General features: G+C 45.5%; 1 protein-coding gene across 3 annotated transcripts in view; it reads right to left on the bottom strand.

Moving 5' to 3' along the window:
- PDE2A (phosphodiesterase 2A) overlaps positions 1–23,705 on the bottom strand; it is a 910,752-nt gene that overhangs the window by 200,573 nt on the left and 686,474 nt on the right. For all 3 annotated transcript variants that reach the window (XM_077451150.1, XM_077451151.1, XM_077451152.1), the window contains one exon: positions 17,595–17,654. In XM_077451150.1, the coding sequence (XP_077307276.1) occupies positions 17,595–17,654 (60 nt within the window). The remainder of the gene's footprint in view (positions 1–17,594; positions 17,655–23,705) is intronic.

Here is a 23,705-nt window from a genome sequence, read left to right as displayed (position 1 = left end):
CACCAATGCACACCGTTGTTTTAGCATGGTGCATTGGGGTGCCATTAAGAATTAATGGCACCACAGTGCACCAATGCACACCTTTGTCGTGATAATCTCATTTGAAATAGCTGCCTAGTGCACAAAAACACACACCAAAAAAAGGTAAACGAGGACAAGGGCCTATTCCCCACAACCCTGGCCAGTGGTTGTGGGGGTCTATGAGTGGGGGGCTTATCACAATCTGATACCAGACACCAGGCCTCCCCTACTTGAATGAGTAAGCACCATAATACATTGTCGTTGACAATTGTGTGTTATGGTGTCCTACAAAGCACATCCATTAGCATGGTGTGTTGGGGTGGCATTAAGAATGAATGGCACCACAGTGCACCAATGCACACCTTTGTTTTAGCATGGTGCATTGGGGTGCCATTAAGAATGAATGGCACCACAGTGCACCAATGCACACCTTTGTTGTGGTAATCTCATTTGAAATGGCTGCCTAATGCACCAAAACACACCCATAAAAGGTAAACGAGGACAAGGGCCTCTTCCCCACAACCCTGGCCAGTGGTTGTGGGGGTCTATGGGTGGAGGGCTTATCACAATCTGATACCAGACACCAGGCCTCCCCTACTTGAATGAGTAAGCACCATAATACATTATAGTTGACAATTGTGTGTTATGGTGTGCTACAAAGCATACCCATTAGCATGGTGCGTTGGAGTGCCATTAAGAATGAATGAAACCACAGTGCACTAATGTACACCTTTGTTTTGGTAATTTGCAGATGAATGCGTGCAATACTGCAGCATTACAAGCTCAGTGTGTTGGGGCCAATTGGTCATCCAAATTTTTATAGCACGGTCAAATAAGCGTTTTTTATCATCTAGGGTTCACAAACTCCCATCTCACTAAAGTGCGCTATTCACAGAACATATAGAAATGAACAGCCTCTTGGTTCAGTACGAAGGGATAGAATTTATTATTCCAAAAGTTTTGCGCTGACATAATAAAAGAATCACAAATGTTAGAAACACTGAGGCTCTCTGCCCACAAACTCCGCCCTACGCATTTCGTCAGATGGTGACGTCATCACGCTATATACCTAAACCTAATTTTTAAACTTGTAACCAGATCCAGCCAATAAACTTTTTTTTTGTCGATGTCCCATTGGGAGTGTTACTTCCTGACCCAGAGACACAGAACGTGAAAAGCAATCTCTGAGTGGGAGGAGCTCTCCTTTTTGGTGGTTGTCATTGGAACAGGCCCTCCTAGCCATGGTGGAAAAAAAAAAGAAGAAGAAGAAACCTCTTATTACTTTTATGGAATGTATAATAAAATCAGATAACTTGTATTAATCAACTCTCCAAACTTATAAAGAATCTCAGAAACGCAGATTTGATGGAATCGCTATAAATGCTTTTCCCTCATTGTTTCCATGGGCAAAGGCATTATCAGCGTGAATCCTTTCTACCTTCCGTATAATAAATATAAGCCCTCTAAGATAAAGCGCATCCCTCCGGGATGAGCCGACGGGAGGGGGTGGGGGGGGGAGGGTGGGGGTTCCCGATTCAGAACGTTGGAATAATAATGAGATTCGGGCGAGCCCTCCTGTTCTCTCGTTTGATTAACCTGTCAATCTGCTTCAGAGCATTGCAAATAATTAACTCTTATCTTGTGAAATGTTAATTTCTCCTGCAGGGGGTTTTTTTTTTTTCCCCGCAGATTTAAGGCTTTGTGCGTCGGGCTATTAGTCACGTTCGTAGTTGGCTGTTTCAGCGGCTCTCGGCTGACACCATGTTTGTTAATCTTCCTCCTGACGAGGAGGCCCAGCCGCTCCTCGGTGTGTGGAACATATGTACTAAATAAATCTTATTCCTTTACTTCCTCACACACACCTGCATCCCCGTCATTTATCCTCCTTTCCAAGAACCCTTCGTGCTCATTGAAATCTTATTCAGCAGCCACAATCGCAGGCGAGGACATTTCTTATCGCTCTATTTTTAGGTTCAGCGCCTCCAACTCCTTCTCTGGATTTTCTTTTTTTAATGGAAGATTTTGAAATTATAGCTGAGACCGAGCTGCGCGCCATGGGGGGAGATTTCCCCTAACTGCCTCTTCCCGTCACCAGAATCCAGTGTCTCCTACCTCCTCTCCATTCTCTGCAATAGAAGAGGTATTATCCTCCCCTCTCCGGTCTCCTGTGTCTCCTACATCCCCTCCATTCCCTGTAATAGAAGAGGTCTTATACTCCCATTTCAAGTTGTTTCCTACCTCCTCTTCATTCCCTGTAACAGAAGAGATGTTATACTCTCCTCTCTGGTGTTCCATGTCTCCTACCTCCTCTCCATTCCCTGTAATAAAAGAGGTTTTCTAATCCTCTCTCCGGTCTCCTGTGTCTCCTACCTCCTCTCCATTCCCTGTAATAGAAGAGGTTTTATAATCCCCTCTCCGGTCTCCTGTGTCTCCTACATCCTCTCCATTCCCTGTAATAGAAGAGGTTTTATAATCCTCTCTCTGGTCTTCTGTGTCTCCTACATCCCCTCCATTCCCTGTAATAGAAGAGGTCTTATACTCCCCTTTCCGGTCTCCTGTGTCTCCTACCTCCCCTCCATTCCCTGTAATAGAAGAAGTATTATACTCACCTCTCCAGTCTTCCGTGTCTCCTACCTCCTCTCCATTCCCTGTAATAGAAGAAGTATTATACTCCCATTTCCGGTTGTTTCCTACCTCCTCTCCATTCCTTGTAATAGAAGGGGTATTATACTCCCCTCTCCGGTCTCCTGTGTCTCTTACCTCCTCTCCATTCCCTGTAATAAAAGAAGTATTATACTCCCATTTCCAGTTGTTTCCTACCTCCTCTCCAGTCCCTGTAACAGAAGAGGTGTTATACTCTCCTCTCTGGTGTCCCATGTCTCCTACCTCCTCTCCATTCTCTGTAATAGAAGAGGTATTATACTCTCCTCTCTGGTGTCCATTGTCTCCTACCTGCCCTCCGATCCCAGTAATAGAAGAGGTATATCACTCCCCTCTCCGGTCTCCCATATCTCCTACCTCCTCTCCATTCCTTGTAACTCCCGGGTCTCCTACTTCTCCTTTATTTTCTGTAATAGCCAGTTTCTAATGTTGCCTATCTCCTCTCCATTCTCTGTAGTACAAAAGGTATCGTATTCCCCTGGTGGTCTATGTCTCTTACTTTCCTTTTTTTCCCGGACTGCAGCCTCTATCAATGTCTCTGACGTCCAATACTTCCAGTAGGGTCATATATACCTATGTCACACCCCTGTGTGCTGTGATTCCTTCCTCCAAATATAGAGTAAGGACTAAGCGCTGAATATTACATATCTGTAAATCAGTCAATCAATGGCTCCAGTGAGGCTGCTGTTCTCAAAATAGAATTGAGAATCTACATATACAGGGCCTTGAAAAAGTATTCATACCCCTTGGAATTTTCCACATTTTGTCATGTTACAACCAAAACGTAAATGTATTTTATTGGAATTTTATGTGATAGACCAACACAAAGTGGCACATAATTGTGAAGTGGAAGGAAAATGATAAATGGTTTTCAAAATTATTTACAAATAAATATGTGAAAAGTGTGGGGGGGCATTTGTATGGCGCCCCCCCCCCCCCCCGGAGTCAATACTTTGTAGAACTGCCTTTCATTGCAATTACAGCTACAAGTCTTTTTGGGGATGTCTCTACCAGCTTTGCACATCTAGAGAGGACATTTTTGCCCATTCTTCTTCTTTGCAGAATATCTCGAACTCTGTCAGATTGGATGGAGAGCGTCTGTGATCAGCAATTTTCAAGCCACAGATTCTCAATGTGATTTAGGTCTGGTCTGTGACTGGGCCATTCTAACACATGAATATGCTTTGATGTAAACCATTCCATTGTAGCTCTGGCTGGATGTTTCGGGTCGTTGTCCTGCTGGAAGGTGAACCTCCGCCCCGGTCTCAAGTCTTTTGCAGACTCTAACATGTTTTCTTCTAATGCCGCGTTCACACACAACCGGACTTTTCGTCAGAATAAACTCTGACGGTCTTTCTGACGGAGCTCTGACTTGCTCACACCAAAGTCCGTTCATTTTCGAACGTGATGACATACAACGGGACTAGAAAAGGAAGTTCAATAGCCAGTAGCCAATAGCTGCCCTTTGCGTCGTAATTTGGTCCGTCGGACCAGCATACAGAAGAACGGTTTTCCCGATAGGGATTGATTCCATCGGAAATGTTTAAAAAGTGTTCTATTTCTAGAACCGCTGATGCCCCACACATGATCGGAATATCCGATGAAATGATTCAGCCTGACCTTTTCTGCCGGAAAGTCTGGTCGTGTGTGTGCGGCATAAGATTGCCCTGTATTTGGCCCCATCCATCTTCCCATCAACTCTGACCAGCTTCCTTGTCCCTGCTGAAGAAAAGCATCCCCGCCACATGATGCTGCCACCACCATGTTTCACGGTGGGGATGGTGTGTTCAGGGTGACGTGCAGTGTTAGTTTTCTTTTGCTTTTAGGCTAAACTTCTATTTTGGTCTCATCTGACCAGATCACCTTCTTCCACATGTTTGCTGTGTCCCCCACATGGCTTCTCACAAACTACAAACAGGACTTCTTATGACTTTCTTTCTCCAATGTCTTTCTTCTTGTCACTCTTCCATAAAGGGCAGATTTGTGGAGAGACGACTAATAGTTGTCCTGTGGACAGATTCTCCCCCCTGAGCTGTGGATCTCTGCAGCTCCTCCAGAGTTACCATGGACCTCTTGGCTCTTCTCTGATAAATGCTCTCCTTGCCCGGCTGGTCAGTTTAGGTGGACGGCCATGTCTTGGTAGGCTTGCAGTTGTGCCATACTCTTTCCATTTTCCAATGATGGATTGAACAGAGCTCTGTGAGATCATCAAAGCTTGGGATATTTTTTTTATAACCTATCCCTGCTTTATACTTCTCCACAACTTTATCCCTGATCTGTCTGGTGTGTTCCTTGGCCTTCATGATGCTCTTTGTTCACTAAGGTTCTCTAATAAACCTGAGGGCTTCACAAAACAGCTGTATTTATACTGAGATTAAATGACACACAGGTGGGCTCTATTTACTAGTTAGGTGACTTCTGAAGGCAATTAGTTAGGGGTATCAGAGTAAAGGGGGGGCTGAATACAAATGCACCCCAAACTTTTCACATTTATTTGTTTAAAAAAAAAATTGAAAACCATTTATCATTTTCCTTCCACTTCGCAATTATGTGCCACTTTGTGTTGGTCTATCACATAAAATCCCCCCCAAAAAATTATGTTTTTGGTTGTAACATGACAAAATGTGGATCATTTTAAGGGGTGTGAATACTTTTGCAAGGCACTGTATACAGCCTAATGAGAGTGCCAAACAAAAGGTCAGGAAGTCCAAAGTCTTTTAATGATAATATTAATTTACAACAGAATAACATAAAACAACCAACACGTTTTGGGGCCCAACACCTCCTTCCTCAGGGCTCAGGTGTTGTAAGTGGTAGAACTCAAAGATTGCACAGTACTTAGGAATAATGTGTGATTTCATAGGGCTCAAAGAAGGCTCAATAACAAGGAATAATTAATAACTGTATGAGAGTTACAAGACACCGGAGATCAGAGTTTCAGCAAAAATGCGATTCCAGGTATCCTGTAACCCTTGGTGCTAATTGTTCCTTGTTATTGAGTCTTCTTTCCGTCGTATGAAATTACAAATTATTCTTGTGCCATCTTTGAGTCCTACCACCAACAACACCTATAGCTACATAGTTGATGAGGTTGAAAAAAAAGACACAAGTCCATCAAGTCCAACCCATGTGTGTGATTATATGTCAGTATTACATTGTATATCCCTGTATGTTGCGGTCGTTCAGATGCTTATCCAATCGTTTTTTGAAACGATTTCTGAAACCACCGCCTAAGGTTACATCTCATTTCTTCTAATTTTAATGAGTGGCCACGTGTCTTATTAAACTCCCTTCCATGGAAAAGTTATCCATATTGTGGGGTCACCAGTACAGTATTTGTATATTGAAATCATATCCCCTCTCAGGCGTCTCTTCTCCAGAGAGAATAAGTTCAGAGCTCGCAACCTTTCCTCATAACTAATATCCTCCAGACCCCTTTATTAGCTTTGTTGCCCTTCTTTGTAGTCGCTCCATTTCCAGTACATCCTTCCTGAGGACTGGTGCCCAGAACTGGACAGCATACTCCAGGTGAGGCCGGACCAGAGTCTTGTAGATCAGGAGAATTTGAGTTGATCCCCTTTTTAATGCCAATATTCTGTTTGCTCTGTTAGCAGCAGCTTGGCATTGCTGAGCCTATCATCTACTAGGACCCCCATGTCCTTTTCCATCCTTTAATCCCCACAGAGGTTCTCCCTCAGGGAGTAGATTGCATTGATATTTTTGCCACCCACATGCATTATTTTACATTTTTCCACATTAAACCTCATTTGCCATGTAGTTGCTCACCCCATTAATTTGTTCAGATCTTCTTGCAATGTTTCCACATCCTGCGGAGAAGTTATTGCCCTGCTTAGCTTAGTATCGTCTGCAAATACAGAGATTGAACTGTTTCCCCCATCCCCATCCTCCAGGTCGTTTATGAACTAATAAATAGGATTGGTCCCAGCACAGAACCCTGGGAGGACCCCACTTTCCACCGCTGACCATTCCAAGTACTCCCCATTTATCACTATCCTCTGAACTCGCCCTTGTAGCCAGTTTTCAATCCATGTACTCACCCTATGGTCCATGCCAACGGACCTTATTTTGTATAGTAAACGTTTATGAGGAACTGTCTCAAATGCTTTTGCAAAATCCAGATACACCACGTCTACGGACCTTCCTTTATCTAGATGGCAACTCACCTCCTCATAGAAGGTTAATAGATTGGTTTGGCAAGAATGATTCTTTATGAAGCCATCCTGATTACTGCTAATGATACCGTTCTCGTTATTAAAATCTTGTATATAGTCCCTTATCATCCCCTCCAGGAGCTTACATACTATTGATGTTAGGCTAACTGGTCTGTAATTCCCAGGGATGTATTTTGGCCCTTTTTTAAATATTGGTGCTACATTGGCTTTTCTCCAATCAGCTGGTACCATTCCAGTCAGTAGACTGTCAGTAAACATTAAGAACAATGGTCTGGCAATTACTTGAGTGAGTTCCCTAAGGACCTTTGGGTGCAAGCCATCTGGTCCCGGTGACTTATTAATGCTAAGTTTTCCAAGCCTATCTCTAATTCTGTCCTCTGTTAGTCATGAGGGTGCTTCCTGTGATGTGTCCTGAGGACAAACACTGCAGTTTTGGTTACTGAAGCCCCCCCCCCCCCCCCCCGATTCCCTTGTGAAGACTGAGGGGAAGAATAAATGCAATGCCTTTGCCATCTCCCCAACCTTTGTAACCAGATTTCCTTCCTTATTCTTTATTTGGCCAATATGGTCTGTCCTCCCTTTTTTACTGTTTATATACTTAAAGAATTTCTTGGGATTTTTTTTTTTTGCTCTCCTCAGCTATGTGTCTTTCGTGTTCTATCTTAGCCACCTTAATTACACCCTTACATGTCTTATTGCTTTCTTTGTAAAGTCTGAATGCTGATGATGATCCCTCAGCCTTATATTTTTTTAAGGCCTTTTCCTTTGCTTTTATATGCATTTTTATATTGGAGTTAAGCCTTCTATGACTTTTGTTCGCTCTTTTAAATTTATTTCCCAATGGGATGCATTGGCTCATGCCCTTATTTAATATTCTCTTAAAGCAAACTCATCTCTCGTGTTCTTTGTTCCTAAGATTCTATCCCAATTTATATCTTCTAGCAAGGTTCATAGTTTATGGAAGTTGGTTCTTTTGAAATTCAGTGTCTTTGTATTCTCCTTATGTTTCCTATTTGTGTGATTTATACTGAAGCTAATTGACCTGTGATCGCTGTTTCCTAAATTGCCCCGTATTTCCACATTCGTGATCAGGTCTGTATTGTTGGTATCAGTAGGTCTAGTAACGCTTTGTTTTTAGTTTGTGCTTCTACCATCTGACCCATGAAATGGTCCTGCAAGACTTTTAGGAACTGGCGAGCATTAGATGAATGTGCAGTTCCTTCCACCCAGTCTATGTCTGGATAATTGAAATCCCCATTATGATGACACTTCCCATCCTTGCTGTTAATCCAAATTGTGATAGGAGGTCCATCTCCCCCTCCTCCCTCAGGTAAGGGGGCCTATAGCATACTCCCAGTATTATATACTGTTTAGTTTTCCATTAGTTTCATCCCTTTGGAGCTCTACCCATAAGGATTCCACCTCCTCCCTAGCTCCCTTAGTGATGTCATCTCTTACATTCACTTTTACATTATTCTTGATATACAGGCATACCCCTCCCCCTTTTTTACCATGAATGGTTGCCAGCCAATCATGAGAGCTGTTGAAACAGGTCTCTGAAATTACCACAAAGTCTAAATCCTCCTCATATAACAGTATCTCTAGTTCTCCCATCTTGTCCGCCAGGCTCCTGGCATTGGTGAACATGCCATGTAGTTTAGACCGGTCGCATATCGTCCTCTTATTGGGTGTTCCGAGATTGTAAATAGGACTTGTTACAAAACTTACCTTAGGTTTGTGTGCTTTAGTCAACCTACCACTAATGTCCCCAATACTATCCTATGGAATATGTTCTGTGCTCACTACCTGTACCCCCCCCCCCCCCCCAGTCACCTAGTTTAAAAGCCCCTCTAACTTTTTGGCCATCTTCACTCCCAGCAGATCTGCATCCTCCTTATTTAGGTGCAGTCCGTCCCTTCTATAGAACTGGTGACCGACTGAGAAGTCGGCCCAGTTCTCCAGGAACCCAAAGCCCTCCTTACTACACAAGCTCCTCAGCCACTTGTTTACTTCCCTAATCTCCCTTTCTGATATAGCTCAAGGTACCGATAATATTTCTGAGAATACTACCTTGGAGGTCTTTTTCCTCAATTTAGCTCCTATGTCCCTAAAATCATTATTTAGGACACTTCATCTGCCTTTGACTTTGTCATTGGTGCCAACATGCACCATGACAGCCGGGTCTTCACCAGCCCCTCCCAGTAATCTGTCCACCAGTTCCGTGATGTGCCAAACCCGAGCACCCAACAGACAGCATACAGTTCGGCACTACAGGTCTTTGTCACAGATTGCCCTCTCCGTCCTTCTAAGAATTGAGTCCCCTACCACCAGAATCTGTCTTTCCTTTCCCTTCGCTTCTCCCCTTGAAGAAGGACTTTGTTTGTTTGTTGGGCCTCTAAAACGCATTGACTATTTAATGTTAACCTGCTGCGAACTATTATCATTATTGAAAGGTTTTGAACCATCTTCCCTTTTATTTGGCACTCTCATTGGACTATATATACAGTGCCTTGCGAAAGTATTCGGCCCCCTTGAACTTTTCAACCTTTTGCCACATTTCAGGCTTCAAACATAAAGATATAAAATTTTATTTTTTTTGTGAAGAATCACCAACAAGTGAGACACAATTGTGAAGTGGAACGAAATCTATTGAATATTTTAAACTTTTTTAGCAAATAAAAAACTGAAAAGTGGTGCGTGCAAAATTATTCGGCCCCTTTATTTTCAGTGCAGCAAACTCACTCCAGAAGTTCAGCGAGGATCTCTGAATGATCCAATGTTGTCCTAAATGACTGATGGTGATAAATAGAATCCCCCTGTGTGTAATCAAGTCTCTGTATAAATGCACCTGCTCTGTGATAGTCTCAGGGTTCTGTTGAAAGCTCAGAGAGCATCATGAAGACCAAGGAACACACCAGGCAGGTCTGTAATACTGTTGTGGAGAAGTTTAAAGCCGGATTTGGATACAAAAAGATTTCCCAAGCTTTAAACATCCCAAGGAGCACTGTGCAAGCGATCATTTTGAAATGGAAGGAGTATCAGACCACTGCAAATCTACCAAGACCTGGCCGTCCCTCTAAACTTTCAGCTCAGACAAGGAGAAGACTGATCAGAGATGCAGCCAAGAGGCCCATGATCACTCTGGATGAACTGCAGAGAACTACAGCTGAGGTGGGAGAGTCTGTCCATAGGACAACAATCAGTCGTACACTGCACAAATATGCCCTTTATGGAAGAGTGGCAATAAGAAAGCCATTTCTCAAAGATATCCATAAAAAGTCTCGTCTAGGAGATTAAACGAATCCTTAATGAATGACCCACTCATTGCTGACGAAATAGAAAAAACTTTACGTCACTACTTTCAGGACAACCCCTGTGAAGACACTTCTCCCTCGATAGTGTGGGCGGCCCATAAGGCCACTGTTCGGGGCAAGCTAATACAAATATCTGCCAGAACCAAACGGGAGAGAGACCGGATGATTCAGCAGCAAGAAAAGGAGCTGTTAGACATAACTCAGGCACAAAAAGCCAACCCGCAATTAGATCTTAGGAGCCAGATCGACGCAGCGCATTTGGCTTTAAATTTGAGCCTCACAACCAGAGCGGACAAGTATGTCAGATGGAATAGGCACCGATACTATTCTCTCGGAGACAAACCTAACACCCTACTAGCTAGGAGGCTCAATCCAAGACCCTTTAATCCAGCACCCCCCAAATTGAGACTTAAAAATGGCCACGCATCCCAAAATCCTCAGCTCATTGTGCAGGAATTCTACGCATTCTACTCTAAGTTGTACGATTCTCCCAATGATCTTAATATACAAGAGGCCGAAGCATTTTTGCGGGATTTACCGCTCCCCACGTTATCTAGAGAACATGTAGAGATAATGGAGTCAGAGTTTACAGAGAGGGAAATAGCGGCGGCCATCAAATCCCTGCGTCCGTCTAAATCACCGGGCCCTGACGGTCTCTCGGGTCACTATTACCGTAAATATAGTGAGATCCTGACTCCTCACCTCTGCTCTTACTACAATGAGCTACGCAGAGGTTGCCCTTTGCCTCCACACGAGAATAGGGCTTACATACATGTAATTCCCAAGCCAAACAAGGACCACGGTGATTGTACTAACTATCGGCCCATTTCTTTAATCAACGTGGACCTCAAATTAATGACCAAGATAATGGCTACACGTTTAAATGGGTTCCTAGCACACTATATTCACCCGGACCAGTCTGGGTTTGTCCCTACTAGACAAGCCCCAGATCAGACCAGACGGGTCATTGATCTTATCTCTGCATTGAACTCGGGTTGGGATGGAGGGGGACAGAGAGGAGCACTACTGGTCTCTCTTGACCTGCACAAAGCGTTCGATTCCTTGTCCTGGAATTATTTGTTCTTTATTTTGGGTAAATATGGTTTCGGACCGAGTTTCTTGACTACACTTAAAATGATTTATGACACCCCCACGGCGAATCTAATGATCAAAGGGCACCAGTCACCAAACATACATATACGCAGAGGGACCCGCCAAGGGTGCCCCCTGTCTCCCCTATTGTTTATATTAGCTTTGGAGCCATTGGCCATTAAAATCCGTGCACATCCAGATATATTGGGGGTCACAAGTGGCGGACGGGAACATAAATGCGCTTTGTTCGCAGACGATATCTTATTGCTTCTCTCCTCCCCAGTCACCTCTTTACCTAATTTGCACAAGGTATTGCAACATTTTACAACATTCACAGGGTTAAAAGTAAACCACTCCAAATCTCAGGCACTTAATGTGTCCCTACAACCGCATATAGTTCGTGCTCTACGGAGCTCTTTTCCATTCCAATGGCAAGACAAGACCCTACCATACTTAGGTATCACACTGACCCCTACTCTCACGTCATTGTATAAACATAATTTTCCCCCACTGTTCAAAAGAATTTCTGCAGATCTTAAACGATGGTCGAATAACTCTCCGTCATGGTTTGGCAGGTTGTGCTCCATTAAGATGACAGTCTTACCTAAAGTACTCTACCTGTTCCGGTCCCTACCTATCTCTGTTGATAGGCGAGAACTTCAGAGGTTCCAGGGTACACTGTTGGACTTTATATGGGAGCACGGAAGGCCTAGGGTGAATAGACGGACGATGTATACACCAAAGGTGGGGGGAGGCTTGGGCATGCCGGATTTGTTTAAATATCACCAGGCGGCACTAATTTCACAATTAATTCGGTTCCATACTAATCGAGACAGGCCGCTCTGGATGCTGCTGGAATCCTCTCAATTTCCAGGAAAAGAAATTAGTCACTTAATGTGGATGAGAGCTAAGGACCGGCCCACGGTGATGTGCCCGACTTTGTCCTTCTCTCTAAATTTGTGGGATAGGCTAACTACTACCCATAACTTCAAATCCGGACATGCCCCGCTAGCCCCTTTGCTTAACAACCCGGTGTTCGCCCCGGGTCTTCGCCCCCAAGAGTTTTCATGGTGGACCAACAAGGGTTTACTTCGGATAGCTGACTTGTGTGACCATAAGGGGGCTCTGTCGCGAGCGTCCCTGCAAGAAAAGTATCAGCTTCCGAGGGCAGAATTCTATCGCTATACTCAAATAGCGCACTTTTTGGCGTCACTGAGTCGCACTTCTGCACTCACCACATGCACCCCGATGGAAACTATTTGTAAGACGTACGACGGCCTCACGGGTCACATATCTCGGCTATACAATATTTTGTTCCCCCCTTCTCAGAAATTGCCATACATGGAGAGATGGGAAGGGGATATGCATGTCACTTTGACGATGGAGGAGTGGAACAAAGTAATACGAAGTGCATCAAAATCTTTCATTAACACATCTTTGATTGAAGCAAACTATAAGGTGTTGATGAGGTGGTATATGGTTCCGGCCCGTCTGGCCACCTTCGCCCCTGGGGCGTCTCCGCGGTGTTTTAGGGGCTGTAATGCGGATGGTACAATGTATCATATATGGTGGTCGTGCCCGAAGGTGCGACGGTTTTGGATACGCACATACAATTTTATATATTCTTTGACCCGAGTGAACCTCCGCAAATCGCCCCTGCACGCGCTGCTGGGACGCCCCGTAGAAGGGGCTTCAAAGCCAATGAGCAGGCTTATAACTTTTATCTTTGTGGCAGCAAGGATCTCCATAGCTAAATCGTGGAAATCACCAATTGTTCCGTTTTACTTACTTAAAGCAAAATTGTCCTGGATAATGGTGAATGAACGTTTATCGGCAATACTCGCTGACAGAATGGCTTGGTTTAATAGAGTGTGGGAACCTTGGATTAGAGATCTGGTAACTGAGTAAAGGGAGTCCTTTTGATGTGGGGCTGGGGGGGGGTCCCCGGGAACTGGAGTGCATCCTTCTTCTTCTTCTTCTTCTTCTTCTTCTTCTTCTTCTTTCTCTCTTCTTTTTGCTTTTTATTTCTTACTTCTTTATCCTTTCTTACTATAGCTACTTTCGTTCAATTGAGTGCACCTGAAAACACAAGTGCCCGTACCCCCTCTCCTTTTTATTTTTTTCTTTTATTATCATATATTTAGGAGGTACTGTGGCACTGAAGTCAAAAAAGGGAGGATTGGATAATGAGGGCTCAGATGCTGCTCTCTGGACCCCTAATAGGAGCAAGATGCAGGATAACTACTTGGAGGGGTTGGGCCTGTAACCCTTTGAAATACCCTTGCTGCTTCACACATGTACAACCGTTTCTTTCCTCCTCCCTTTTTATAGTTGAATTGTTCCGTATTATTTTCTTGTGCTTTTATGTATCGACAATGTCAGATACTGAATTTGTAATTTCTTCTGTTGAAAATTGAATAAAAATATTGTAAAAAAAAAAAAAAAAAAGTCTCGTCTAAGGTTTGCCACAAGCCACCTGGGAGACACACCAAACATGTGGAAGAAGGTGCTCTGGTCAGATGAAACCAAAATCAAACTTTTTGCCCACAATGCAAAACGATATGTTTGGCGTAAAAGCAACACAGCTCATCACCCTCAACACACCATCCCCACTGTCACACATGGTGGTGGCAGCATCATGGTTTGGGCCTGCTTTTCTTCAGCAGGGACAGGGAAGATGGTTAAAATTGAGGGGAAGATGGATGCAGCCAAATACAGGACCATTCTGGATGAAAACCTGTTGGAGTCTGCAAAAGACCTGAAACTGGGACGGAGATTTATCTTCCAACAAGACAAGGATCCCAAACATACAGCAAAATCTACAAAGGAATGGTTCACAAATAAACGTATCCAGGTGTTAGAATGGCCAAGTCAAAGTCCAGACCTGAATCCAATCGAGAATCTGTGGAAAGAGCTGAAAACTGCTGTTCACAAACGCTCTCCATCCAACCTCACTGAGCTCCAGCTGTTTTGCAAGGAAGAATGGGCAAGAATTTCAGTCTCTCGATGTGCAAAACTGATAGAGACATACCCGAAGCGACTTGCAGCTGTAATCGCAGCAAAAGGTGGCTCTACAAAGTATTAACGCAAGGGGGCCGAATCATTTTGCATGCCCCACTTTTCATTTTTTTATTAGTTAAAAAAGTTTCAAAAATCCAATAGATTTCGTTCCACTTCACAATTGTGTCCCACTTGTTGGTGATTCTTCACAAAAAATATAAATTTTATATCTTTATGTTTGAAGCCTGAAATGTGGCAAAAGGTTGAAAAGTTCAAGGGGGCCGAATACTTTCGCAAGGCACTGTATGTTTCCTTCTTCTGGCCCCTACACGATTGCTGTGTCCTACATGGATGTTGGTAATGGAGGATGGAGTCCACAGCGTGGGGTGGAAGACACTCTGAGGAGTGTCGAAAAGCAGGAGACACTGACGGAGGTTAGCGTGCCCGCATACTCCACCTATAACTAAAACCTAACCTTTGGGTGAACTGGCCTTTTAAATTTAACTTTATAAGGAGCACAGCTTGATTCCTGTATTTGGTATTCTGGATGAGCTCCTCTGTCGGAGTCGAGCCTCACACAGAACAAACAGAAAATGAAGAACTTTTGTAGGACGTTGTGTCGCTGAAATGTAATTTGCTTTGCATTGACCGGCATTATTCGATTTCAATAAAGCAATAAGGGTAGATTACATTTTGATTAACAAATTAATTATTTCTACATAATAATCCGGTGACAGTCAACGCTTTATTTTGCAATAACAATTCGTTATTTTCCATCTCCCACTAAACACAAGGACTGGGTGACATGGACTTTAAAGGCCAGGGCAGCCCTTTATTCAACCACAAAACAATGAACAGTTTAAAGTAACAAGACTCAATAAAAGTTACTGATAAACAACATTGGGACTGTTGGGATAAAAGAAGGGTTCTTTGATGACCACTAGCCAAAAGGCTTGACTAAGATTCACCCTTGCACCCAGCAGCATCCCACCGGCTCGAGGACACCTCCAGAATTGACCATTTCTGACTTTCCGGGAACCGAGCCCTCGTCAAAACAACCGACACCCAAGTGGGAGCATCATACTACCAGGTGGGCCCCCAGCTTTTTTAACCACCCCGCCTTTTCACAGACCCACAAAGACCTCTTAACTTACCAAACTGCCAAGCCAATTACATGATAAACCAAAGCAATTGTTGGGTCATAAGTAAGTAAGGGCAGGATGGACAACTTTCTTCCCATGTTGATCTTCTGGAATGAACTCCCAGCAGCCTTACCCTACCCCTACGGATCTTCCCTACCAACTGATCACCAATCTGTTAAGGCCTACTAATATTTAAATTAAGCCCTCAGGGTTTTTTAGCTGAACTTATTGAACACAATAAAATAATCATTCCCCGGAAAACTATTTGTTACAATTCTTGTCTCAGAACCTTTAACTTACAACTTTCAAAAGACTTGTACAGGGGGATGTAAGGAGCATTCTTCCCACTGACCTCCAATGTAAGGAGCATTCTTCCCACTGACCACCAATGTAAGGAACATTCTTCCCACTGACCTCCAATGTAAGGAGCATTCTTCCCACTGACCTCCAATGTAAGGAGCATTCTTCTCACTGATCACCAATGTAAGGAACATTCTTCCCACTGATCACCAATGTAAGGAACATTCTTCCCACTGATCACCAATGTAAGGAACATTCTTCTCACTGATCACCAATGTAAGGAACATTCTTCTCACTGATCACCAATGTAAGGAACATTCTTCCCACTGATCACCAATGTAAGGAACATTCTTCTCACTGATCACCAATGTAAGGAACATTCTTCTCACTGATCACCAATGTAAGGAACATTCTTCTCACTGATCACCAATGTAAGGAACATTCTTCCCACTGATCACCAATGTAAGGAACATTCTTCTCACTGATCACCAATGTAAGGAACATTCTTCCCACTGATCACCAATGTAAGGAACATTCTTCCCACTGATCACCAATGTAAGGAACATTCTTCTCACTGATCACCAATGTAAGGAACATTCTTCTCACTGATCACCAATGTAAGGAACATTCTTCTCACTGACCACCAATGTAAGGAACATTCTTCTCATTGACCACCAATGTAAGGGACATTCTTCTCACTGATCACCAATGTAAGGAACATTCTTCCCACTGATCACCAATGTAAGGAACATTCTTCTCACTGATCACCAATGTAAGGAACATTCTTCCCACTGACCTCCAATGTAAGGAGCATTCTTCCCACTGATCACCAATGTAAGGAACATTCTTCCCACAGACAACCAATGTAAGGAACATTCTTCCCACTGACCACCAATGTAAGGAACATTCTTCCCACTGACCTCCAATGTAAGGAACATTCTTCCCACTGACCACCAGTGTAAGGAGCATTCTTCCCACTGACCACCAATGTAAGGAGCATTCTTCCCACTGACCTCCAATGTAAGGAACATTCTTCCCACTGACCTCCAATGTAAGGAGCATTCTTCTCACTGATCACCAATGTAAGGAACATTCTTCTCACTGATCACCAATGTAAGGAACATTCTTCTCACTGATCACCAATGTAAGGAACATTCTTCTCACTGATCACCAATGTAAGGAACATTCTTCTCACTGATCACCAATGTAAGGAACATTCTTCTCACTGACCTCCAATGTAAGGAACATTCTTCTCACTGACCTCCAATGTAAGGAAAATTCTTCCCACTGACCTCTAATGTAAGGAACATTCTTCTCACTGATCACCAATGTAAGGAACATTCTTCTCACTGATCACCAATGTAAGAAACATTCTTCTCACTGATCACCAATGTAAGGAACATTCTTCCCACTGACCTCCAATGTAAGGAACATTCTTCCCACTGACCTCCAATGTAAGGAGCATTCTTCCCACTGACCTCCAATGTAAGGAACATTCTTTCCACTGACCACCAATGTAAGGGACATTCCTCCCACTGACCACCAATGTAAGGGACATTCCTCCCACTGACCACCAATGTAAGGGACATTCCTCCCACTGACCACCAATGTAAGGGACATTCCTCCCACTGATCACCAATGTAAGGAACATTCTTCCCACTGACCTCCAATGTAAGGGAAGTTCTTCCCACTGACCTCCAATGTAAGGGAAGTTCTTCCCACTGATCACCAATGTAATGGACAATATTCTCATTGAACATATCTGTGATCAATCAGGTCTGCTGGTGGAAATGTATTGATGTACAATGTAGTCCTGGCCAAGTTGGTACACATTACCCCATGTCCCCCTGCATTATCATCATTTCACTTACATGTTTCTCCAGTGTGTGAAGATTGTGCTCATCAGAATCACTTAGTGTGCTGCAATGCATCTGAAAAACAAGCACAAATTTGGATGAACAGACAGCAATATACATTTAAAAAATCTTCAGTCCTAAAAAAAATCCTCATAATCAGCATCCTAGGGAAGGCTATGATGGCAGTGCTGTGTTAGAGGATTAATCCTCCCAAAAACAATTGTTTGTATTGTTTCCTGTCTCTGTTCCTGCACACATCTCTGTGTTCATGTGTTTGTTACATTCTACATAATATGAAATAAATATAATTCCATTGAAGATGTTGGGAACCCTTCATAATGGGCACAGCAGGTGTACAGATCCGGGAACTCAGTTAAGGGATGGTGGGAACCCCTCATAATGGGCACAGCAGGTGTACAGACCCGGAAACTCAGCACAGGGATGGTAGAAACCTCTCATGATGGGCACAGCGGGTGTACAGACCCGGGAGCTCAGCACAGGGATGGTGGGAACCCCTCATAATGGGCACAGCAGGTGTACAGACCTGGGAAATCAGCACAGGGATGGTGGGAACCCCTCATAATGGGCACATCAGGTGTACAGACCCGGAAACTCAGCACAGGGATGTTAGGAACCCCTCATAATGGGCACAGCAGGTGTACAGACCCGGAAACTCAGCACAGGGATGGTGGGAACCCCTCATAATGGGCACAGCAGGTGTACAGACCCAGGAACTAAGCACAGGGATGGTGGAAGCCCCTCATAATGGGCACAGCAGGTGTACAGACCCGGGAACTCAGCACAGGGATGGTGGGAACCCCTCAATATGGGCACAGCGGGTGTACAGACCCGGAAACTCAGCACAGGGATGTTGGGAACCCCTCATAATGGGCACAGCAGGTGTACAGACCCGGAAACTCAGCACAGGGATGGTGGGAACCCCTCATAATGGGCACAGCAGGTGTACAGACCCAGGAACTAAGCACAGGGATGGTGGAAGCCCCTCATAATGGGCACAGCAGGTGTACAGACCTGGGAACTCAGCACAGGGATGGTGGGAACCCCTCAAAATGGGCACAGCGGGTGTACAGACCCGGAAACTCAGCACAGGGATGTTGGGAACCCCTCATAATGGGCACAGCAGGTGTACAGACCTGGGAACTAAGCACAGGGATGGTGGAAGCCCCTCATAATGGGCACAGCAGGTGTACAGACCCGGAAACTCAGCACAGGGATGTTGGGAACCCCTCATAATGGGCACAGCGGGTGTACAGACCCGGAAACTCAGCACAGGGATGTTGGGAACCCTTCATAATGGGCACAGCAGGTGTACAGACCCGGGAACTCAGCACAGGGATTTTGGGAACCCCTCATAATGGGCACAGCGGGTGTACAGACCCGGGAACTAAGCACAGGGATGGTGGAAGCCCCTCATAATGGGCACAGCGGGTGTACAGACCCGGGAACTCAGCACAGGGATGGTGGGAACCCCTCAAATGGGCACAGCAGGTGTACAGACCTGGGAACTCAGCACAGGGTTAATGGGTACCACAGGTGCAGAGATCTCACCAATAGAGTCCCAAAGAGATAGACTAGACCCCCTAAACAAACACTGAAATATCAGGTGCTGTAGGATGGCACAGCAGACAGTATGGCACACACAAAGAACACTTTCACAAGGGTTAAAAGAAATTCCATATCACAGAAAAAAAAAAAAAAAAAAGATTCTTCTCCTCACTTTCATAAAAGAAAATAATTAAAGAGGGTGGCTAAACGCATCGCACAAAATAAACAGAAAGCGCGTCCAATCCCAGGAAGCGTTCTCTCCACTGGATCGTTTCATTGTGGAAATTCATTAGGTGAGATTAATCACACTTTGCGAAACGAGCGTTAGAGCGAATGTGACCACCAGCCGGGCCCAGGGCAGCCATCGGGACGGTATCTTCCGCCTGCTAATGTTGCGGATGAATTAGCTGCTTCGTCTCCTGGCTCCCGGCCAGGCAATTCTGTATTATTATAACGCAATAATAAATGCGAATAAATCACGCGTCACTCTCGGCTAACGCTCGGTTTGTTTTCTCTGCGATAAACGGCTCATTAAGGGAAGTGATCATCGCTTTTCCTGGGGGCTCTTAGGAAGCGTTGATCATTTAAAATGTATCTTTTCCCTGCGCTTAGTTATCAGCGAGAATATTCTGTGATTACAGTACTTGGTGGAGTATTCTGAGGTAAGGCACTTCCACGATGCCACCAAGAAAACCCAGCAATGCACCCTCACTGGCAACTGCAGCAAGTTATCTCCCTAAGAAAACCACACAGCACTGCACCTTCCCTGGTAGCTGCAGCAAGTAATCTCTCCCTAAGAAAGCCCAGCACTGTATCTTCCCTGGCAGCTGCAGTAAGTAATCACCCTAAGAAAACCCAGCACTGCACCTTCCCTGGCAGCTGCAGCAAGCAATCTCCCTAAGAAAGTCCAGCACTGCACCTTCCCTGGCAGCTGCAACAAATAATCTCCCTAAGAAAGCCCAGCACTAAACCCTCACTGGCAGCTGCAGCAAGTAATCACCCTAAGAAAGTCCAGCACTGCACCTTCCCTGGCAGCTGCAGCAAGTAATCTCCCTAAGAAAGCCCAGCACTGCACCTTCCCTGGCAGCTGCAGCAAGCAATCTCCCTAAGAAAGCCAAGCACTGCACATTCCCTGGCAGTTGCAAAAAGTAATTGCCCTAAGAAAGCCCAGCACTGCACATTCTCTGACAGCTGCAGCAAGTAATCTCCCTAAGAAAGCCCAGCACTGCACCTTCCCTGGCAGCTGCAGCAAGTAATCTCCTTAAAAGCCCAGCACTGCACCTTCCCTGGCAGCTGCAGCAAGTAATCTCCTTAAAAGCCCAGCACTGCACATTCTCTGGCAGCTACAGCAAGTAATCTCCCTAAGAAAACCCAGCACTGCACCTTCCCTGGTAGCTACAGCAAGTAATCTCCCTAAGAAAGCCCAGCACTGTATCTTCCCTGGCAGCTGCAGTAAGTAATCACCCTAAGAAAGCCCAGCAATGCGCCTTCACTGGCAGCTGCAGCAAGTAATCTCCCTAAGAAAACCCAGCACTGCACATTCTCTGGCAGCTACAGCAAGTAATCTCCCTAAGAAAACCCAGCACTGCACGTTCCATGGCAGCTACAGCAAGTAATCCCCCTAAGAAAGCCCAGCACTGCACATTCTCTGGCAGCTGCAGCAAGTAATCTCCCTAAGAAAGCCAAGCACTGCACATTCCCTGGCAGCTGCAACAAGTAATTGCCCTAAGAAAGCCCAGCACTGCACATTCTCTGACAACTGCAGCAAGTAATCTCCCTAAGAAAGCCCAGCACTGCATCTTCCCTGGCAGCTGCCTAAGCAAGCCCAGCACTGCACCTTCCCTGGAAGCTGCAGCAAGTAAGCTCCCTAAGAAAACCCAGCACTAAACCCTCACTGGCAGCTTCAGGAAGTAATCTCCCTAAGAAAGCCCAGCACTGCACCTTCCCTGGCAGCTGCAGCAAGTAATCTCCTTAAAAGCCCAGCACTGCACCTTCCCTGGCAGCTGCAGCAAGTAATCACCCTAAGAAAGCCCAGCACTGCACCTTCCCTGGTAGCTACAGCAAGTAATCTCCCTAAGAAAACCCAGCAATGCGCCCTCACTGGCAGCTGCAGCAAGTAAACGCCCTAAGAAAACCCATCAATGCACCTTCCCTGGCAGCTGCAGCAAGTAATCGCCCTAAGAAAGCCCAGCAATGCACCTTCCCTGGCAGCTGCAGCAAGTAATCGCCCTAAGAAAACCCAGCACTGCACCCTCACTGGCAGCTGCAGCAAGTAAACTTTTTAAGCAAGCCCAGCACTGCATCTTCCCTGGCAGCTGCAGCAAGTAATCACCCATAGAATGCCCAGCACTGCACCATCACTGGCAGCTGCAGCGAGTCATTTCCTGGATGGAGGACACCTCCTACCCCCCCCCCCCCCCTTTCAGTCACTGAATTTCAGTTCTTTCAATCATGGATGATTCCATTACACTACTAAGAAAGCCCAGCACTACATCCTCATTGGCAGTTGGTAGCAAGCTCTTTCCTCCCCAGCCTTTATATAGCTGGCCCCGCCCCTTTAGTTTATTGGCTTTCGGTTCCTAGGAACGCCCACTCCTCCACACTGACACCCACTCATCGAAGGCCATCCGATATTTGCATAACTCCTCCCCAGCCAAGAACCGGCCAACTCTTGCACCGGAGCCGAGGGGCTCTGGAGAGGAGTACTGAGGCCGGGTGCTGTGATGTTTTCGGTAAGCGATGTACCTGCCGGCCCCTCCCACCCAGGGCTGTCTTTAATACTGATTGGACCCTGGGCAAAACTTTTCTTGGGCCCCCCCCACATACAGTTTTGCTCTCCACCTGCATACCTGCATACAATAAATAGCAGCTAGACTCAAAACCAGTTTACTGAATCAGATCAGGCAGCTATTGCGATTGGTTGCTAGAGGTTACAGTGTATCATTACCGCTCACTGACTGGTTGCTAGAGGTTACAGTGTATCATTACCGCTCACTGACTAGTTGCTGGAGGTTACAGCACACATTACGGTTCACTGATTAGTAGCTAGTGGTTACAGCACATGATTTCTGCTTGTTGATTGGTTGCTAGAGATTTCTGTGGATACGACCTCGGGGGGCATGATATACATATCAATGCCGCCGGCCGCCACTATTTACATATGAATGCTGTCGCTATTTACATATGAATGCCGGTAATTGGCATGTAAACACAGGGTCTGCCGGTGAGTCATCTGTACACAACAATAGGGCAGAGCCGGGCAGCATTAGTAGCAGCACTTCACACTGAGATATCGGGACACAGCACGGGACTAAAACCTCAAGGGATGAGGGGATTTAAACCAGGATAGTTGGCAAGTATGAGGCAGCTGCTTTGGGCCCCACAACAATGACAGGGCCCAGGGCAGCTGCCCCTTTTGCCCTGCCTTAAAAACGGCCCTGCTCCCACCAGCCACCTGCCTGCGCTGCATAGAGAAGCTCAGAGACCCAGTGATGAAGTCACAGGCTCTGAAATAATGTAATGAAAAACTGAAAGGTCTTATTTAATGAAGGGGGAGGGGAAATATAATCAGATTAAACCCTCAGCTTCGAAGAAGCTCTGGATACGTTGTGTCTTCTGATGAAGACAAAGATATAAATGAAGACGTTCCTTTCCCATTAGACTGACCTACAGCATCTTCTATCAGCAGCGATTCCTGGACATCATTCCATCTACTAGAGATGCCGCGCTCCGTACATTAGCCGTCCTGGTTTGCTTTTAGCGGGGGATGGAAAGGGCGTTGGGTTGGGATATTGGCCATTATCGGTAAAGTGCTCTCTCTCCCGTAGACCCGCCATTCCCGGAATATGCAGGAAAATGGAACCAATAGCACGACTCTCATCTCGCCCATGGGAAAGACATCAACCATCCTCTTGGATTTAGATCGGGCATAAGAAATGTAACCCCTTCCTGCCCTGGCAGGGGTCTCAAACTGGCGGCCCTCCAGCTGTTGCAAAACTACAAGTCCCATAAGGCATTGCAAGGTCGACAGTTACAAGCATGACTCCCACAGGCAGAGGGCATGATGGGACTTGTAGTTTTTCAACAGCTGGAGGGCCGCCAGTTTGAGACCCCCCCCTGCGTGCCGCGTGCACGCGACCGGACTTTTTCGTCAGCAAAGGTCCAACGGGAACGAATCCGGCGGACAATTAGATCGCGTGTGTGTGTGTGGGCTCCATCGGACCTCTGCTGTCCAAAAAATATGACTTTAGAAATAGAACATGTTTCAAGTTTTTCGGGCCGGGACTCCGCCGGACCCAGTTCCTATGGAGAAATCCGTTCGTGCGTGTGTGCTGGTCCGACGGACGAAAACGGCCGGAACTCCGCCGGACCCGGTTCCTATAGAGAAATCCGTTCGTGTGTATACTAGTCCGACGGACAATAACCGAGGCTAGGGCAGCTATTGGCTACTGGCTATGAACTTCCTTATTCTAGTCCGGTCGCACGTCATCCCGCTCGAATCCGTTGGGACTTTGGTGTGATGGGTGTGGCCAAGTCCGTTCATTTGGAAAGTCAGTCGGA

The sequence above is a fragment of the Lithobates pipiens genome, unplaced genomic scaffold (assembly GCF_037356315.1).
Source record: "Lithobates pipiens isolate NorthernLeopardFrog02 unplaced genomic scaffold, aLitPip1_a1.2 Scaffold_23, whole genome shotgun sequence".
NCBI classification, from domain to species: domain Eukaryota; kingdom Metazoa; phylum Chordata; class Amphibia; order Anura; family Ranidae; genus Lithobates; species Lithobates pipiens.
The sequence above is the reverse complement of the archived record's forward strand: the minus strand, read 5'-3'. Positions and strand labels throughout refer to the sequence as shown.